Genomic DNA, 20,818 nt, shown 5'->3' with positions numbered 1-20,818 from the left:
CCTGAGTAAATGAGCTTGTTCTCTACAATTGCCAGAATCGGACCGAAGACAAGGTCTTTCAAAACTTCTTGATACTCATCCCTGAGAACCACCTTCAACGTCCCCAGAATCGTGCGTCTACAAGTGTTGTTAATCTTATCAATATTGGTCTCAGCTCCTTCTTCAAGAACGCGTTTTGGAAACTGGTAATCCATTCCTATAAAACATGAAATCAAAAACTTCAACTCCTTAGCCTTTTCAAGTCCATTACGAATTCAAAACATAATACAAAACCGATACCAAACAAAATAGAATTCAAAATCAACTCAAAAATAAACTACAGTCAACTCACAATCAACTCAACCCACAAACTACAATCAAAACCATAAACACGAATGGATTTGTGTTTTTAAACAATTCAAGCTCTTTCTACTACATGCACGTAAACAAAAACGAACAAAAAGAAAAAAAAATCACAAAGGGGATTCCCAAACCCTAACCTTCAATTCTTGGTAACCGAGATGAAGGAAGATCAAAAGAAGAACAATGTGAAGCCAATCGTCCTTTATCAGCCAGAAAAAGCTATTCCCGAGCTTGAATAACTCCTATCGGTATCGGCGGAGATTACAAAGTGATTGTAATCGATGTTTCTCAAAGAGGAAAGACGACAGAAGGAGGACGACAAAAGGAGGACGATGGAGAGATGTGACGACGATATCGCCGTCTCCGACGAACGTAGACGGCCAAGAGAAAAAAAGTGTCGACGGCGGCGAAATGAAATCACCTCTGCCTTTTAGAAACACGAGTCGGAGACGAAGAAAGTTCTGTTTTTTTACTACTTACATTTCGTTTTTACTTCTTACTATTAACTGTATTTTACTAAAAAGGACAAAACAATTTTTCATATTTTTTTGTTCTAAAGAGACAAAGATTGGGTTTTTTTATTGTAAAGGGACAAAAGTATACTTTTTTTTGTTCCTTATCGGCAAAAATCCCTAATTTTTATTTCTTTTAGGTATAAACGAATGAAATCTTCCTAAAAAAAATGATTTGAAAGTACAAGTGATAATCTTTTGAAATTTCGTTAAGAGAAAAGTAAATAAACAAAAAGCATCTCTCACGTCCGAGCAAGTTGTCATGTAATCCAAAAATAAAACCAAATAGACTTGTGACCTTTTACCTGATTACCTGACTTCAATATTTGTTTGGCACTCATAAACATTAGTTTCTATCTATGTTGCATGGAAACTCGGTTGAAGGCTTGTTTTATGTTTCGGAAACGTTTCAGAATCGGAAACTCGCGGAAACGTATTGGAAACTCGTTTCTTAAAAATCTCAGCTTGGAAACTTAGTGGAAACTTGCGTTTCTATTTTGGAAACTCGCGTTTCTGTTTTGGAAACGCTAGAACTTTCCAATTGGTTATGACTTGTTGTTATGATTTTTATTTAGTAAAATTTAAATATTGAAATTTTGTTATTTTGAAATTTTTCTATGATTTTGATGTTTAATGATAACTTATTTTATTTTTGTATGATTAAATAGAATGGTTATTTGTTTATTTGTATTCTAAGATATGCTAAACATAATAAAAATGAATGCAAATACTAATCAGTTACATATATATATATATATATGTGTATATATATATTTATTTATTTATAGTCGTTTCTAAAATGTTTCCTTGTTTCGAAACGTTTCGTTTCTGTTTCCATGCAACCTAGGTTTCTAGTTTCTACTTTCTCCATCAACAATATCCATTTTGGGTTATTTTTTTGTTGCTAATAGATATATTGATTTTCACACTTGTATTTATTTGTCAAGACTCATTTGAGTATATATTAAATATTTGAAATCTGATTTATATTCGTATTCATCTTAAAACAATCCGAAATCGGATATGTGATATCTTGAATATAATAATACCAGTTAAAAGGATACTGAATCAGAATTTTCCTATTGGTGATTTGTGAAAGATTCTCGTTTCGTTTATAGAAAATATGCTGTTAGGTTCGAGTGTGATTGATGTGATATTTGGATATTAACAAGTCCAGAAAAAACCATTTCGTATTTTTGAACAAGAGAAAGCTGTCCTGCAAAATTACAAGGCAAAGAAGAAAAGGCCCGTATGTAGGTATACGTAGGGCTGTTATAAAGCCCACATAGATAGATATTTACAGGCCTGTAAGACTCATCGTTTGAATTTTCCTAAAAAGTAGGACCCACGCGGCGTGAAGGAGAAGAAGGCCAAACTAGACCGGTGATAAGTCAATAGTCAACTACAAAACCGGTTGACGTGGCATTCAATCTGACTCATCGAAGAAGAGGAAGTTTTAATATGTCGACAAACCGTCAAGTGGAGGGAGAGACACGACAAACACTTCTTTTGAAGTTTCCAACAAAAAAGGTTTGCGACATTGAAAGACAAACGCGTCTTCTTCACCCATTCCCTCTTCTTCTTCTTCTGTATATTATCCAGAGTTTATGTTTCTCTCTCGGTGGTTCATAATCATAAAGAACATTGCTTAATTCTTCGTGGCTTCGTCTGTTTTACTCTTTGACTTCAATCCACACTGCTTGCAAGATTCGATCTCTCTGCCTCATTATTCCGATGGTCTTTGGATCGTTCTTCTCTTCTCTCAAGTTCTGGGGAAATTCTCAGGTAACCCTAATTAACTCGTCTCTCTGTTCCACTTCCTCCAAATTATTCTATTCAATTTTTAACAGATAAACGTCTTACAAAAAAATATGTTTATGTTACAAAAAAAAAAGTTTCTAAAAATAGATTTTTTCAGATTTTCTATGTATTTTTGCAAATTCAGAATGGTAAATTATAATTAACTTAAAATAATTATATTTATTAAAGTATTTAATCAGAAAAATAAAACATTTATCGTCGAATTTGAATGTTATTTTAATATGTGTAGAGACAAAAATAAAATATCTCCCAGAAAAAGGAGTATCATTTGTGTTTATCTTCTTTTTTCATTACTTCTGAAAAAGAGCTCAGCTTAATAAGTTAGTTAGAAGTCAACGAAAATATAGTTAATGAGAACTGTGCTTAGGACAGCGATGAATCATACAGACAGAACTGGCTGGATGTAAAGCAATCTGTTGTCGTGGTAATAACAAAATAATAATATACTAATCAGAAACTGCGCTTCACAATCAAACTTATATGGTCTGATTTGGTCAATGATTAACGCGATTGAGAATGAATTGCATTCCGTTACTACGCTCATCCAAATTAGAGACTTCAAACCCTATAAACCCCCAAGTAGTATTATATTTATACATACATCCTTCTCTGGTCCAGTTTAGATTACATGTCTCTGACTTGATTCTGATCTGTGTGTGTGCTTGAACAGGAACAGGAGCCGCAGAGAGGGAGGATGCAGGAGATAGATCTCGGCATCCACACTATAAGAAGCCACGGAGGCAGCGTCGCCTCTAAACACAAACACGACTGGATCATACTCGTGATCTTGGTGGCCATCGAGATCGGTTTGCAGCTCATATCTCCTTTCTACAGATACGTCGGTAGAGACATGATGACTGATCTCAAATACCCTTTTAACGACAACACCGTCCCTGTCTGGTCAGTACCAATCTACGCTGTGCTGCTCCCAATCATAATCTTCGTCTGGTTCTACATGAAGAGGACATGCGTGTACGATCTTCACCACAGCATTCTCGGGCTTCTCTTCACGGTTTTGATAACTGGTATCATCACTGATTCCATCAAGCTCGCCACGGGACGCCCTCGTCCTAACTTCTACTGGCGTTGCTTCCCTGACGGCAAAGAGGTTTACAACGCGTTGGGTGGTGTGATATGCCATGGTAAACCAGGAGAGGTTAAAGAAGGTCACAAAAGCTTCCCGAGTGGACACACGTCTTGGTCTTTCGCGGGACTTGGTTACCTTTCGCTGTACTTATCTGGTAAAGTCAAGGCCTTTAACAGAGAAGGGCATGTGGCTAAGCTCTGCATTGTGTTTGCTCCTCTCCTCGCGGCTTGTCTCGTGGGGATATCGCGTGTGGATGACTACTGGCATCATTGGCAAGACGTCTTTGCTGGAGCTCTTATTGGCCTCTTTGTGGCTGCCTTTTGTTACCGTCAGTTTTATCCTAACCCTTACCACGAAGAAGGGTGGGGTCCTTATGCTTATTTTAGAGCGGTGCAGGAGCGTGGACAAGCGCATAATGGAGATGCGTTGAGGACAATGTCTTTGCAGGTGGAACCAACTTCTCTTGAAAACATGGAATCTGGTACTTCATCTGTTCGAAGATGATTGATTAGTTCCTCTTCTTTCGTCATTTGATTATTTGGCTTCTTTTTTTTTTTTCCATTTTGGTCGTCGTGAGAGCGTGGATGAAGTCGTTGCATATTTGCATTTTTTAACCTTAACTAGTACTCTTACATTTGTAAGTAGATCTATTCTTCATATCTTATTTTTTGGAATTTTTTTTAATCAGAGTCGAGAAGATGGCACCATATATCTATATTCCGATTATACAGCTCTCCCTAACTCGCAATAAAACGCTAAAATTGCAAGTAGAGTACGAAGTAAGAAAAGAAAAGAGAGATCTTATATTATAATGAAGGAGAGCCACAAACAAATTTACGCTAGAAGGAGGGGTCGAACCTCCGACCTTGTGGTTAACAGCCACACGCTCTAACCAACTGAGCTATTCCAGCTTTTTTAAAATGGAGAACAATAAGTATTTTTAACAAACTCAAATATAGTCTTGTAATCTCTTAATTTGTTATCTTGTATATATGTGGGTTTCTTATGTCTCAGATCGCCTTGTAATATTGGACTGATCGTAATACAAGTTGAAATAAGAGTTTCTAGTTGGGTTGTTTTTCTTCATAGACTTTAGTTCAATCTTCAGAGTTCCGACTAAATAAAGACCGACCTAGACGCTTAGTTCTGGACATCCGGAGTTCCAATCAGGTTTCGCTTTTGTCCAATTGGATTTCGTTTTTTGGGTTTATCAAAATTAGCCTCATTCGGGTTATATGAAAGTTCGGTTCGGGATCGGTTCGGGTTCTATCAGGTACGAGTCAGAGTTAGTAAATCTTCAAAGAACCGGTACAACCTGATATACTTTCGGGTTCGGGCCCCAATCGATTCTTCGGTTTAAGAGTACCTAATTTGTATCTACTTTGTAACCAAAACAGAAGTAAAATCGGCTATTCGGTTTTAAAATACATGATTTATACCTATTTTGTAACCAAAACATAAGTAAAATCAATTCAAAAATAAGAAATGAACATCAAACGTGATCACTCAAAATCAAATGAAAAATAAACATAGTTATTGATAGAAGGAAAACCAAATAAATGAAAGAATCAAAAGAAAACCAAGTTCTCATTGAGAAACATTATTCAATGAAAACAAAACCAAAAACTAAAATTTTCAAGCTCAACCGCCATTTTCAACCATCAAACTTTATGTAATAGATAATTATTTTAGATGTTTAATAAAAACTTATTGTATTTTGGATACATATTAGGAATTGAGATCATGTTTGGTACAAGTTCTTTTTTGGGATTTTGAAATTTTCGGATATCCATTTAGGTTCGGATAATACGCATAACCTAAAATACCATAAAACAAAATTTATTCGGATTCGGATGGATTCAGATTCATTTTTATCGGATCGGATCGGTTCGGTTCAGGTTTTCAGATTCGGTTTATTTGCCCAGCTCTACCGACTACGCCACAGAGGCATTTGTTCTAAATAACCTAAAGCCATCAGAGGTTGTTTAATGGGTTTAAAACAGATCAGTTATTGCCGCCACATTTGACATAGCATACTTTCAAGAATTGAAAATTAAGTATTAGACATGGTCACATGGCAAATGTTGATTGCTGGTGTTATAGATTCATTCATGTCATATCCAAATTCAAACCAATGGAGTGAAATGCAAGTTGATAAAAAATAGTACCACTGGTTTCTGTCTCTATGCTGGAAATATTACATTTCCAGGGAGTATTGCAAGCTTTCGGATTTTCTAATTTTTGAACAACAGAACATTTCATACTAAAAAATTTACAACAAAACCACTGTGCGAAAATTTGAAAACCAAAGAACCTCTCCGATCTGAGAAATTCCTCGGAAAAAAAAAGAAGAAACAAAATATATAAATAATAATCACACAAATAGCCCTAAAAAAAAGGAAAAGAGGAGAAAGCAACGAGATCAAAAACACCCACCCACCCCCCCGCCCAAACTCTTCATCTCTCTTTTCCTTTGTTCATAGTGAATGGAAAAATTCAATGAGATGCAGTGACAAGAGGGATCGAATCACATCCTCCGTGGGCAATCAATGGAGATCTACACAAGGGGCAGTTGAAATTGAGATGCTGGATCCAACCTTCCAAGCACTGTTTGTGGAACACGTGTCTGCAATCCAGCTTCCTCACTTCTTCTCCGGTCTTGAGTGTAGACAAACACACGATGCAATCGGAGGCGGAGGCGTTATCGGCGTAGAGGTATGACAAGAGTCGATTGAGTTTGAGCTGGTCGGCGAGGTTCGCGAGTCCGGAGTAAACGGAGGAGGCTGAAGCATCTTCTTCGACGACGACGGAGGAGGAGAAGCGGAGGAAGAAAGAGCGGACGTGTTTGAACAAAGTAGCGATGAGAGCGACGAGCATCAGAGGGATTGAATCGGAGGAAACGTCCGAGAGTTGACCTTGTAACCCCATCTTCTTCTTCTACAAGATTTGTGAGTGTGTGTTGCTTCTGCTTCTGCTTCTGCTTCTGCTTGAATTTTAGGGATTTGCTATTTTATTTTTTCCATCGGCTCTGCCTTCTTTATATGGAGAATAGGAGAGGAGAGAGATATGAGATTACACAGGCCACGTGTTGCGGGACCCTTCTCTTTGCTCTTTCTTAACCCTATCAACATCACTCCTTTTCACACTTATTCATCCAATTACTTTCATTTTTATAAAAATATATATTCCCAAATATTTCATATTTTCATTTTTATCCCCCAAATTAGTTGGAAAAAGAAATAAGGAAAGAAATCAAGTCAAAAGCATTTCATGGTTGAATTCACACAGAAGAGGATTTACATAGAAAAGGCCAATTTAAATCGTTCTAAAGAGATGTTCAGTCCAAACCAATCTACATAGAAAAGAAAAGCACTACTACTTCTCACCTCTTTCGTAAGAAAGTTTCCTCAGCATATTCCTGGCTCTAGGGATATGGAAATGCTAAAATCCGAAAATTGATCTCGTAAAAAACGGAACAAGACTAGCTTGGAAGTAAATATTGGTCAGTTGATTGGATATCAATCATGTCAATCAAATCAGAGCAGTCTGTCTCTACGTGTATTGTGATCACTAGTAACACACATAAATAAAACACCGCCCAAAGAAATCCTTCTATTTTCGCAAAGAGAGCTGACAATGTTTTTGTTAACATCTTTGAAGTCCAAAATGTTTTCTCATTTATTCCTTTTAGATCCATACGAGTCCCCTAACCATATTATGATTGATCCATGAAAGATAAATTTGGCCGATCGGGATCTGAGTGTCTAAAAGAAGCATATAATGTGGGGCCGTTCAATATGGTAAAACCGAACCGTACCGAACCGAACCGAATCGAAATAGACAATATGGTTTGGTTTTGGTATATACCATATAAACCGAATGAATATAATTTTATAAAAACCGTAGGATTTGGATATGGTTTGGTATATAACCGATTAAAACCGATTAAAAGTAGAAACATGTAAATATGTATCTATTTTATAACAATACATGAAAATCTATTTGTTACATAAGTTAAATTTGTGTTAATAACTATTACCATAATTTTATAGTAATAAAGAATCTTAATTTGTAAAACACTTCAACTATAATTAAATAACAATACATCGCAATTCAGACATTTTATTTTCTAAGTCTTCTTTTGATCTTTTTGTTTTATTTTAGTCTTCACTAAATTAATATGAAGATTATAAATTTGATGGACAATAATTAATGAAAAATTTTCACAACTTTTTCTTATCTGTAAACAAACAGAGTTTCGTGTTCAATTGAAAAAGCATGACTTTAATGAACACTAAATATGGAAGAGTGAAAAAAATTTTCTTTCATATTTCTGTTTTGTTTCATATTTTTATTTTCAAAATTTCAAGCTTTGATTTTAGTTATAGATTTGATTATTTTATTTGATGGTAGAAGCATTTTTACTTTTTTGTTCATTTATTTGAACATGTAATATATTTTTAATAAATGACTCTGTTGATAATATGACTTTAAAATTCATATAATATGATCTCAAACTAAATAATTATGTTTTTTCGTATAAAACCGAATAAATCGAAAACCGACGGCATATAAACCGAACCGAACCGAAGTAAATATGGATTTAAAATAGTAGTTATATTTTACTAACCAAAATACCGAAAACCGAAAAAAACGAACCTAAACCGAACCGATATCCGGATTGAACACCCCTATAATGTATCACGATTCTTGTGATATGTAGAATTTCATGATTACACATTAACTCCAAAATTTCCATCATAGGAAAACATAACATCACTACTTTCTCAATCTCCTGATATCAAATTATATTATTACTATTGGTCCTAGGTGTTTATTATTTCCTCTGATTTTGTAACAGTTATTGTTCTGAACTTTAAAATCTTGAATTACACAATGAAATTGTTTGGAAACTTGAATAGTAGTTTTAATAAAATTTGTTTGGATATATGAATAGCAGTATCTATTAATTATATTTTCATATTTCACTTAGTTTAACAATTTTATTAATTATATTACTTTAACAATAATTCACATCATTAATTATATCACCATAATAATAGTGCATATTTTTATTTATTAGTTAATCAATATTAATTTTGTGCCAATTATAAAATCAAAAATATTAAATAACTAGGTTTTGCATATGATTAAACGTTTGATTTAGTTTGTTTTATTAAAATATTTTTATTACTTTAACAATAATTCACATCATTAATTATATTACCATAATAATAGTGCATATTTTTATTTATTAGTTAATCAATATTAACTTTGTGCCAATTATAAAATAAAAAATGTTAAATAACTAGATTTTGCATATGATTAAACGTTTGATTTAGTTTGTTTTATTAAAACATTTTTATTTGAGTTTCAATCGGTGGAAAATTACGTAGCTAAAAACATAATTCAAAGATATGTTTTTGTAAATAAAATAATAACTTAAATCAAAATAACAAAAATGTGCTACATTTATTGCCACTTAATTTTCACTCCATATAATTATTTTACTTAACAAAAAACTCTTTTTATTTCACTTATTTTAGTCAAACACATAAAAATAGATTTTTTTATTAGTTTATAAAATCAGTTATAAATGAACTTTATCTATCCATTTATGTACATGTTGTTTTTTTCGGGTATTGTTTTTTTTTTTGTTTTGAAACAAGGTCCCGTTTAAATATTATAAATTTATGTGTGGATTTTGGGTTGGGTCATTCTCGATCTGGATGAATTCAGTTCTGATGTATAGGAATCTAAAAATATCTAAATAACCAATGTATCTAAAACGGATTCGGATATTTGTAACAAAATAGCCATATTACCTAATTCGGTCCAGGTCTTTTGAATATCATTAGTTATATTATGATACATCTAAAATATATAACACTAATCATGAAAAATAAATATCGATGTATAAAATGTACAAACCAATATCCGGACAGGTGCGCGGGTCAATCTCTAGTTTATTTTTATTTTCGGAGTCATTTTACACTTTTAATGTATTTTTATTAATTTTTTAATTTCATCAATATTTTTTACTCGTTAATTATCAAATACAAACAAATTAATACTTTTTATTGTAACTCGTTAATTATCAAATACAAACAAATTAACATGTTGGTCATGTTCGTTTTAAAGACGCTTCGACTAGCGGCATCGGCCAACAATTACACCATGACATGAAAAAAATTCATTTATGTTGAAACTAAACAGTCGCAAACTGATAATTAGAGGCAGAAAATCAGAATTGCCGTTGTCGCTTATATTTTCAGCGTCGTATTTACTGGTTTTTATTTGCCGGCGACTGAATAAGTAAATCTATTTTGTCTTGACTATGACTATGTTGCGTTTGCCTAACCGTAGAGATAATTTTGAGTCGATGCCGAACAAGGTTATTAAATAAAAATTAAATAAAATATGTAAGATTTTGTGAAATTTTTTAAACTTCGTATAATATAATATGAAACATATGGAGTAAGATTTTTGTTTGGTACAAGTATTTATTAAGTTGTGATTAAATACAACGTCCAATCAACAGAGTTATTGAGTCACCCTAGTCTTTAATATCGATCAACTTTTTAAGAGTACTCCTCAACATGAAAAAGTTGTAATAGCGTCGACATTCGTTTGATTTTACACATTATTAATCCGAGATAGCTTAAGTAGTGTTTTAATTATTATTTATAAACGGCTTCGTTAGATAACTCACCATCTAGGGTTATATACTATTGATTTACTCAAGTGTAGAACATTGGAGAATCGTTTTACAGAATATAAAAAGGAAGTGGGCGGTTTGAAATTATTCTTTAATTAACAACTGACAGTGATGCCCTTTTTCAAAAAAAAAAAAAACTAACAGGGAACCAACTAATTAATTATCCCTTATGGTTATTCTTTTAATTATAAGAGTTCAGAGCTATTCGTTTATGGACTCGACGAAGATTTATTAGCACGATCCGCGCCTCGCTTATTGTCTCCCTCGTGATGCAAAATATGCTATTGTAATGCTCCTTCATTCCAAGTATTCACTTCGTGCTACCTATGAATGATCATAACTTTCTTTTTAAGAAACTAATTAAATTATAGTAATGATCATTACTATAATAATAAAACATAACTAGAATAGAATAGAAAAGGGAGAGGTTTTAGGTGTCCCGCCGTCCAAAAAGATATGGAGATCCAGGGGCTCTTAAAATAGACACAAGTTGGGATTAAGATTATATCCAAACTATAAGTCATCGCATTAGCCAACCATTGACAACCACATCGACTCTCTTTTGACCTAATTATACCCCATTACTGGACCATCTCTCGATTTAACATCATAATTAGTAAGTAAAGCCTAATTACACTACTCCACATCTCGTCATCTTCATTCCATGGTTGTAATGGACTCTTGTGTTAATAGCGTGTGCGTGTCTAATCCATACTCACTCTTTATACGCTTAAACCATAATAGCTAGATCTGTCGACTGGTGACAAAATAAAAGGTATAGATATGTCGACCGGAAACGAAACCATTTTGTTTTCTAAATGATTAAAATTCAAGTATGTAAGTCATTCAGTTCTAACAACACAAGCATGGTCAAGTAGTACGACTAGAAATATGCTAAGCGTATCCTGGGTTTGAAACCTACCAAATTCATATTTATCCGCTTGTGTAATCGTCAAAAGATATGATTTTTTAATTTCTATTGTGAGTAACTGGATTTGTCTGGCGCCCAATTGATATGTTCCCATGGGACTAGTCGGTTGAGATTCGGTCTACGGATACCATGGATTATCAAAAGGAAAAAAACTCACTCAGTTCTATGAAATTGGGGTTTCAGTATTATTTTGCTAGGTTTCATATACTTTAGTCTCTAATAAAACTTGCGTTCACTCCATCTGGTGAACTCTCTAATTCACATCTTCTATCACCCATCAAAATGACATATAAAACTAATAAAAAAATAGAAAATTTTTATGAAAAAAACAAAATAGCTAGAAAAAAGGAAGGACGCCGGTGTAAACAACGTTGACACAGTAAGCAAAATCCTACATTTCAAAACGTAAATATTAAACCCTAAACCTAAAATTCTATACCTAAAACCCTAAACCCTAAACTTTAAAATCCTAAACCCGAAACCCAAAACCTAAAACCTTAAATCCTAAGCTATAAACCTTAAACTCTAACGTCGGCGTTAACGTATTTCTTTTTACCCAGCCATTTTGCTTTTTTTTTCTAAAAAAAAATTAATATTATTTTTATTAATCTTACATGACATTTTGATTGGTGATAAAAAAAGGTGAATTTGATAGTCCACCGTAATGAACGGAAGTATTTTTCTTTAGTTTCAGTTTTCTCCCTCCTGAAATTTTGCTAAAACTAAAACATTTTAAAAATGAAAAAAAAACAATTCAATTCAAATATTAGATGGGATCAAAAGCTAGGATTTGATTTGCCTACTCGCAGGTAACGGCAGGCTGATTGTGAATCTCATAGCATAAATTCTAATATAAATAGTTTTGTTAAGTGTGTTTTGAATTTTAGGACATAACTCGAATATAATCTACCAAAGTGGATTTGCAGAAAACTTGTGCTGAACACGCATGCTAGAACGATCTCTAATGGTTTAATCTATTTTTTATTTTAAAATAGAGTAATTTTATAATAGGGTTGGAATTTTCTCCAATGGTACTCTATTTTAGAGTAAAAATAGAGTGATGAACAAAAAAAAAAAACAAGTTACTATATATTTGAAATAAACTTATTTTTCACTCTATTATAAAGTGAAAAATAGAGTACTATTGGAATATTTTTATTTTAAACTCTATTTTAGAGTGAAAAATAGAGTGGAGCTTGAAATGCTTTAATGTTTAAGGCATCTCCAACCCTACTCTATTATTCACTCTACAATATAGTTTAGAGTAAAAATGTTCCATTAATACTCTATTTCTCATTCTATAATAGAGTGAAAAATAAGTTTACTCCAAATATATAGTAATTTGTTTGTTTATTGTTCGTCACTCTATTTTTTACTCTAAAATAGAGTATGATTTGAACAAACTCAAATTCTATTATAGAATTACTCTATTTTAGAGTGAAAAATGGAATAAATCATTGGAGATGGTCTTAGAATAACGGGTTTATCCGTAACACCTTGGAAAAAACAAAACCAGGATTTGGACGCCAAGATGTTAAAAAGATTTATGGAAGGCTCTCCACGCAAGTCTAGAAACCAAAACCAAGCTCCATTATTGGTAGTCGATGATCAGTGATCTAATTATATGACCAACCAATTGGTCCACGTTCTTGTCTAGTCAAATAACTAACATCAACGTATCAACTAGCGAGTTTAAGTAAACAACGAAAAAGACAAACGAAGAGAAGCTGAAGGAAGAGCAAGGTCTGTATAAGATTGCCAAGCAAGCATCAACGTGGTTTTATGCAATTGGTTTCGACGTTTCGTTACGCTACAAAATATTTTATTTTTTCCTGAAGTGGGAAAACACCAACAAAATTAGAAAAAGAAGAAAAATAAATCGTTTAAAATGGAGCGTGGCGAAGTGTGAACACAAACACCTAGAGAGATCTGAGAGTCAATTCTTCGGGGTGACATGTGCACGAGAAGTATGTCAAGACGCGTTTTGGGGGTTTAAAACTCTTAGCTAATACCGAAGTAGTATTATTAATCAAAAGATACCCGACAACAAACGCATTTTATTTATTCTAAGACTTATGGGCCAGTGTATCAGAAGAGTCTAGAAGAATTTAGGCAATTATGAATGACTAAATGGGTAATGAGGTCAGGCATTCGATAGAAAGCAGAGAAAGGAACTTTAGGCAAGTTCTTAATTAGCTAATTTCAAATTTGTCTTTATTGTATGAAAAATCTAAGTTCATACCTTGATTAAGATTGGCTAATATGTTTCACATTTTTGTTCTCCACAAATCCTTTTGCAAGAAAATAATTACATTTTATAGAGTTGCGACTTGCGAACTTGAAGGCATAACATGTAAGCTTGTTCGCGCAAACTTGAAGGCTCTTCCGCCGTTTGTTTGAAGTGAAACTGATCTGATTTTTTTAATGATTTTCCATTTTCTTTGTACAAACAAATTTTCTATTGAACAATAAATTTGAAATTTCAGAAAAAAAAGAAAAAAAGAAAAACAGAGAGCTGTAAACACGATAGTTATGTATGTTAAGGATGGCTGGAGTTTGAACGTTGCGTGGTGTAAAAGCGATAAATCACACAACAAAGACAACGACCTAAAATGAGATTGTGCATGCGAAGATGTAAGACAGTAAGAACATGTTTATTGTATATCTTTTAGGTTGGATCTCTTAGCGTAATATAAGATACGGTCTTTTACCTTTTAACTAAAAAAGCTAAGAGACGTCTCTTAAATAAGAGATATAAGAGACGTCTCTTAGCTTTTTTTAGTTAAAAACTAAAAGACCGTATCTTATATTACGTTAAGAGATCCAACCTAAGAAATCTACAATAAACATGCTCTTAATCAAGACTCGTTTGGGGTTTTTTTTTGTCAAACACTCGTTTGGGGTTTATCGTTTATAATTCTTAGTTAGGATACCAAAGTGTAAATAATCAAAGATCTCCAACAACAAAACATTGTTAGTGTAGAAGAAGACTCTAGAAGAATTGAGGCAATCATGATTTATGAATGACTAAATGGGTAATGAGGTCACTGAAAGCAGATAAAGGAACTTTAAGCATGTTTTAGTTAACTAATTTGTCTTTATTATATGCAAAATCTAAGTTCCTGCCCTGATTAAGATTGGCATTATGTTTCACATTTTTTTATTCTCCACAAAGCCTTTACAAGAAAAATAAATATGTATTGTGATTAAAGAAGAGAGACACAACATGGTATAACACTAAAAAAGACATCATGATAAGCTTTCTTGACTACAAACTTGGCTCATCCGCCGTTAGTTTGAGGTGAAATTAATATGGGTTTCTTATGATTTGTCATTTTTATATATTTCGCTAGGGGGGCGGGATATGATAATTTGTTCATATTATTTGTGAAGTTGCGTGTTAGTTGTCTGGGCAGACTCCTTGTTTGATTGTGACATGAACTTCTTATCTGTATGCTACAGTTGTAGGATTTACAGAGATCTCATATTTGTGGAACTAAATGAGGAATTTTTAATGAATTGTGTTGGTTTACGATTTTGTTTTCATTGCCATAAATTGATTATGATTTATGTTTTGTTAGTTAGTTTGAATACATGCCATCGTAATTGCGGTAGAAGAGGGATTGGATGTATTAATTATGCTACTTGAAATAGAAAATGAGACCACTACAATACACCTTGAAAATCAAAAGGTTGAATGATTTTGATGGTAAAAGACGAAGATCATCTTGATAGACAGAAAAAACAGAATTGGGGGAGGAAGAGAAAAAAAGTGATGTTTTATTTTCCCTTTAGAGATGTCCATAAATGGCAAAACTGTTTCACAAAAGACAAACCAACTAAACCAAGACTCAAAATAGCCAAACCACATTAGATAAACTCATCATGTTGAATGTTGTTTCAGGTTGATGAATTATAAGTATTCTCAGCTGGACAACTTGGGTGATAAAAAGAAAACTCAAGAACAGACAAAGGAGAACTTTAGATTTGATACATAGCTCCAGTCATACTTAAACATCTTGCTGTTTTAAAGACATGGTTTAGATCAGACAGACCTAACTCCCTTCCATCTCTCACAACAGACTACAACTTTCTCCTTACTCCCGGTCCAAGAAGATACGAAATATGAAGATCATAGCTCAAATCCAATGCTAAGACATTGCTCCACAACACTGAGCTGGTCTCAATTTTTGAAGTGCGATACTGATGTATAACCCCAAAATCTTCTATAAACAGTAAATGTTGATATTTCTTTGTTGAAAAATCAAACTTGAGAAGGATCCCTAATAGCATCTTTAACCCGGTATAGTAGCGCGTTTCTTAAGGAGTGGACCCCGCGCTTTTGATAAAAACGGGTTTCATAAGTCGCGAGATAAGGAACGGTTTCGGTCCGTTTCTTACACTATTTTGCGGGCCACACGACACGTGGCGGCCCGTGATTGGTTCCGTTTTTAATTTTTTTTTCTTAATCAGATAAAACAAAAATAAAATAAAAAATTTTAGAAACCCAAAACGGGTTTCAACCGATAATCATGCTCTAAGTTGCATAAAATATTTCACTACTTTTTTTTTGTAGAAGGGCATAAAATAGTTTAATTAAATATTTAAGTTTCCACTTGTTTTAGATTCAAAAGGTTGGATATATTTTTTTTGTGAATCCTTATGTACGGGTGTTTTTTTTTATTATAGACGGTGTTATGATAATTAGAACTGAAGTCATTGTGATTGACTAAATGATATAGTTGTGATTCTCTGAATGAATACCTTTTTTATTTTTATTTATACAGTGTAATTACTTGATTTTGTTATTTCTTTTATATCATAAATTATCAATGTGTGTTTAATTATGTGTTCGTGTAGAGTTGTTGCTCGTCTTGAAATAATATGTATATTTCAAATATTAGAAAACGGGGTTAGTTTACAAAAAAAAAAAAAAAAAACGTGTGTGCTTGTGACTTGTGTGGTGCTATTTTCTCTATTTAAGAGTGTTGATGTTTTAATGATGGTAATATGTATGATATTTTTGCTGTTGATTCATGAAATATTGTAGTTTTTCAGAAAAAATATATTCTGATTATGTGTTAATCATTTTGATTGTTATTTTCCATTAGTTTCTTGTTAATTTTCCTATTCGGTAACTACATAAAAAACATTTGTGAGATTTCCTTTTATGTTAAGTTGGGATTTGATGAAATATAAAAAGAAATATTGTAAATAGATTGTATACAAAAACTAAATATATATTTTAATGATTTAAAAACTATTTTTGGTATTTTAGTAAATAAAATATTAACAAACATATGAAGATATTTTAATTTATTTCAATCTTTGCTTCATTGTTTTCAGGTTACTTTAAAAATAAGCAAAATTTCAATATATGTATAAAAGTGTTTCAGGTTTTTTACATAAATATAGCTTTTAACCTTTTTATTAATCTGCTTTGCTTTTGACGGAATGTACAACATTTAGATATTGTTTTCCTAAAGGTTGAAAGGATATACACATAGATATTAAATAGTTGCAACTCATTTAATTCACAATTATCCTTTCAAAATTCAAAAGTAGATTTGTTTTATTACAATGAGCTCGACTGCAGTAGAAACCAAATAAATATTATTAATTATAAGTGATCTAAAATACTATAATATTGGCATCAGTTGCATATGACATCTATTTTCTATAAACACCAAACAAAAGCACAATAGTCTTTATGATTACTCCAGGATTTCAAAGTATTATGCCTTTGGAATTTTGATCACTCTGGCTTGTTTCATGTGTGACGTTTTCTGAAAATGTGAAAAACAGAGAAATATAAGTCAAAAAGAAGAGAACCCATAAAAGTAGTAAATGAAGTAAAGTGTGATCCTTGTACATTGCAACCATAGCTGTAGTTACACCGCACCTTTCATGACTGAGGTGCCTTCCGCAGCGAGTAGCTCGGCTGAATAGCAGATTAGGGGACTTAGATTGGGGCTTTTGTGAAGATAGATGAAATAACAGATTCCGTATAGGAAAGAGTGATCAAATTTATGAAGTAATCCAAACTAACGACCTCAGAACATGAAAAACAGTTTCCATGATACAGCTACAATCAAATTTATGAGGTAACTACTTTATCTAAGGGATCCGCTAAGATTCCAAAGAAGAAGCTAAAACATGGAAAATAGTTTTATCAACTGCTCTAAGAATTTCATTTGCTACACCATTTAGCTAAAGTATCACTAAGATCAAATATGCTCGTAGAAGTAAATTTTCAAGAGATAGGAACACATACCATGTGTAGCCACAGCCATTCCTCTCTTGCTGGTGCGAAGAGCTGCACATGAAACGATTTTCCATAGAATCAAAGCAGAGTTGGAGCTAGAAAGAAGATCACAATACTGTCAGATTCAATTGCTCAGTATTTTATAAGGAGATAACTTGGGAGAACAAAGCTAGAACGATGTTATGTACCAGACCGTCGTATTCAAGCACATGTAGATATAAAAGGCTAAATTTTTTTAGAATCATGAAGAACCGGATCATAAAAATAGTTATGACAGTCTATAGATGACAATCAGTTTAACATGAGGACACAAATTCCATTACAGACTTGACTGAAAAGGAATCCACAACTCCCATCAACTTCCCAGAATCTGAGCAACTGCACATCTACAGTGGAAGAACAGCAACCGGCCTTCAAATTAGCAAGTAGTAAAGACTGCTTAGCCATTATGATTATACCAAGAAAGAAATATTGAATGAAATTGGAACTGTGAAAATTGATTCTCACTGGTGGAGGCCCTTACCTTTTATAGGTGGAGATCCTTTTTAATACTCCAGTAATCATCAGGAAAAATATCGTTTCCCTTATCTTGTGGGCTATAAAGCCCCGTAAAGGGGATTAAAATTAATGATTTGTATCATATGTTCAGATTCTCAACACATGATCTTGCGATAGCGATTTCTTGTTAAATTGTAATAAAAAGGATCAGTAAAAGAGATTCTCAACACATGATCTTGCAACATTTAAAATAAACTTAAAATCTAATTAAATATTGCTGATTCCTTGCCAAACTTGTGTCGGGAGTATCAGCATCAATAGAGTAAGACTCTGCTCTATTCTAAAAAAAAGCGTATGCACAACCTTGTATAAGATTTAAAGGGAATCAGCAACATACCAGAAACAAAGGTACTTTAGCACCTTCTTCAATCTCCATATAATATGTGCTCCCATTGTGAGCTCAAACAACTTTATAGCCCACAGGATAAGGGAAACGATTTTTTCTCTGATGAAAAAAAAACTAATTAAACAGAAATTCTACATCGCATTAGTTGTATCACAAAATCGACAAGTTGATAAGTTTGCTTCTCTTCTTAGATCCCAATCTACATCCCCAGCTTAAGGATCTAGCCTCTATCATTTGCAGTATCACTCGACGTTAAACCTTAAATCAAAATTGTTCAAAATCAAGAGCACAGAGTTCGATCTAGTGTTCATCGGTAAAGTTCCTTCTATCAAACTACACGATATGTATCCTAACTCGTCAGATTACATGCATATCACCCGAATCGAAAATTGTCAACATGGATTGAATCGCAGGAATTGAGAGAGGAATAGGGAGCAAAAAAGCCAACCCTAGATGAACTCCAGTACTTCTTAGCACAGGAGCCGCTATAAAGATCCCCGACGGAGACGATTTCAAGGTCATCTGATTTCCTATCTTCAGATACAGCACTTGGACTCGCCATTGAAAGTGTGAAAAACTCGTTATCGCACAACGGTAGAAGAAATCGCGAGGAAGATGGAAAGATTATGCTTTATTTGAGTTAACACGGAAAAGTCACAATTTAATGCAGTCCGGACACGTGTTGGCCTAGTAAAACTCGACTTATCTAGGTGGCAGAGTACGTGGTAACACCAGGAGGGAAAAAACCCTACTTTATAATAATATATATAGATAGATAGATTGTACTTTGTACAAACAAAATTTTCTGTGGAACAATAAATTTGACATTTATAAAGAAAAGAAAGAGATCCGTAAATAATAGTTAGTAGTAGCGTTAAGGATGGCTGGACTTTGGATGATTTGTGGTGTGAAGGCCATAATCACACAACTAAGACAATGTCCTAAAATGAGATTGTGAGAAAACATGACCTTCACTTTATCAAGTACACTGGGACTAATTTCCAAAAGGTCAGTTCAGAATTATAGTTTTCAAAAAAAAAAAATCGTTTTCACAAATCAAAAGTATATTTTGAACATAAAACTTTACGTGACAGTCATACTAAACAAAATTTTACAAAAATATGTAAAACAGAAAGAGCACATATTTAGTCAAAGAAAGTATACGAAATACGTTGCCACTTTCTCATAGTGGGTTCATAACCAGCACGTCTTAAAAAAATTAACGACCTTAGGCCAAAGATAAAATAAAGATCGTTTATGAGTTTTTTTTTCAAGTTTTTTTTATTGCATTTCCTTAAATTAAAGCAAAAAAAAAATTATGATATTCAAAAAAAAAATGGATTTTTGTGTGTAAATTAGGTTTTGTTAATAGAAAATTGAGAATGGTGCAAACTAATAATTTTTGTTCTTATTGTATTTAAATTAGATTTAGTTAATCATTGACTTTTTTGTTATTATTTTACCAACTAATTGATATTTAACCAAAAAAAAATAAACCTTTTTAATTAGTAAAATAACACTAAATTTTTTTTTTCGACCTATGGACCTATGGCAATTGCCAATATTGCCATGGGTTAGAGCCGGCACTGTTCCATAACGTTCCTGAGAACTTAAAATTTTTAAGAGCATTTTTAATCCATTTTTATATTTGTCTTTATAATAAATATTTAGAGACAATATCACTCCAATCCATCTCTATTTTTTTCATTTATAGAAGGAGAATAACATTATTTTATATTTTAGTCTATATTTAAAAATTATTATTTTAAATTTACAATGAAAAAAAAATTATTTCTATTATAGAATTTTTTTTTGGGTGCACAAATTCATTCATTACTAATCACTAGAAAGATCTCATGCCCAAGTTATCCCACAGATGAACACCATTTACAAAAGCAGAATGCAAAGAGAGTTTAGTCAACGCATCGGCTTCTCCGTTTCGATCACGAGAGGAATGAAAGAAGGAGATATTGACGAACGCAGAGGAGATCGCATGGATATTACAAACGATTCCATGAATTTCTTTAACCTGCATGACTTGGTTGATTGCTCTGCGTTGATGATTGCCCCACAATCTCCACACAAACAATTGCCACGTAGTACAGAAGTTATTCCCTGTACTCCCGCAGCTCATACGTGGTACAGAAGTGCTTCCCTGTACACCCCGTAATCTCCACACAAATAGGCCGATACAGAAGTACTTCCCTGTATCCGGCTAACCAATCCATACTATGTATA

At 33.0% G+C, this 20,818-nt stretch overlaps 3 protein-coding genes and 1 non-coding gene across 20 annotated transcripts; 1 reads left to right on the top strand and 3 right to left on the bottom strand.

The window, feature by feature from the left end:
• The first annotated feature begins 2,339 nt into the window (after positions 1-2,339).
• LOC125592887 (lipid phosphate phosphatase 1-like) lies at positions 2,340-4,495 on the top strand. Of its 2 annotated transcripts, none has more exons than XM_048768500.1 (2): positions 2,340-2,639; positions 3,346-4,495. In XM_048768500.1, the coding sequence occupies exons 1-2, from the start codon at positions 2,589-2,591 to the stop codon at positions 4,264-4,266; spliced, it is 972 nt and encodes a 323-aa protein (XP_048624457.1). In that variant the 5' UTR covers positions 2,340-2,588; the 3' UTR covers positions 4,267-4,495. The 2 variants fall into 2 exon arrangements, with proteins under 2 accessions (XP_048624457.1, XP_048624458.1); XM_048768501.1 differs by lacking the exon at positions 2,340-2,639 and adding an exon at positions 2,725-3,254.
• A 104-nt stretch (positions 4,496-4,599) lies between these two features.
• Positions 4,600-4,673, bottom strand: TRNAN-GUU. The gene has a single exon. It is a non-coding gene; the product is annotated as a tRNA-Asn (tRNA).
• A 1,302-nt stretch (positions 4,674-5,975) lies between these two features.
• On the bottom strand, positions 5,976-6,957 carry LOC125592888 (E3 ubiquitin-protein ligase RHA2B-like). Its single transcript, XM_048768502.1, has one exon. The coding sequence runs from the start codon at positions 6,688-6,690 to the stop codon at positions 6,259-6,261; it is 432 nt and encodes a 143-aa protein (XP_048624459.1). The 5' UTR covers positions 6,691-6,957; the 3' UTR covers positions 5,976-6,258.
• Positions 6,958-16,921: 9,964 nt separating this feature from the next.
• Positions 16,922-19,245, bottom strand: LOC125575223. Of its 16 annotated transcripts, none has more exons than XR_007328626.1 (6): positions 19,029-19,232; positions 18,200-18,679; positions 17,865-18,062; positions 17,686-17,771; positions 17,284-17,352; positions 16,922-17,197 (listed from the first exon to the last, which is right to left on the bottom strand). XR_007328626.1 is itself a non-coding variant. In XM_048768497.1 (5 exons), the coding sequence occupies exons 1-5, from the start codon at positions 19,100-19,102 to the stop codon at positions 17,139-17,141; spliced, it is 354 nt and encodes a 117-aa protein (XP_048624454.1). In that variant the 5' UTR covers positions 19,103-19,245; the 3' UTR covers positions 16,922-17,138. The 16 variants fall into 16 exon arrangements, 4 of the variants coding, with proteins under 4 accessions (XP_048624454.1, XP_048624456.1, XP_048624453.1 ...); XR_007328619.1 differs by having other exon boundaries at positions 17,865-18,087; positions 19,029-19,231; XR_007328617.1 differs by having other exon boundaries at positions 17,686-18,087; positions 18,200-18,272; positions 18,572-18,679; positions 19,029-19,230.
• Between the last annotated feature and the right edge of the window lie 1,573 nt (positions 19,246-20,818).

Source organism: Brassica napus, chromosome C9 (genome assembly GCF_020379485.1).
Source record: "Brassica napus cultivar Da-Ae chromosome C9, Da-Ae, whole genome shotgun sequence".
Taxonomy (NCBI): Eukaryota; Viridiplantae; Streptophyta; class Magnoliopsida; order Brassicales; family Brassicaceae; genus Brassica; species Brassica napus.
The sequence above is the reverse complement of the archived record's forward strand: the minus strand, read 5'-3'. Positions and strand labels throughout refer to the sequence as shown.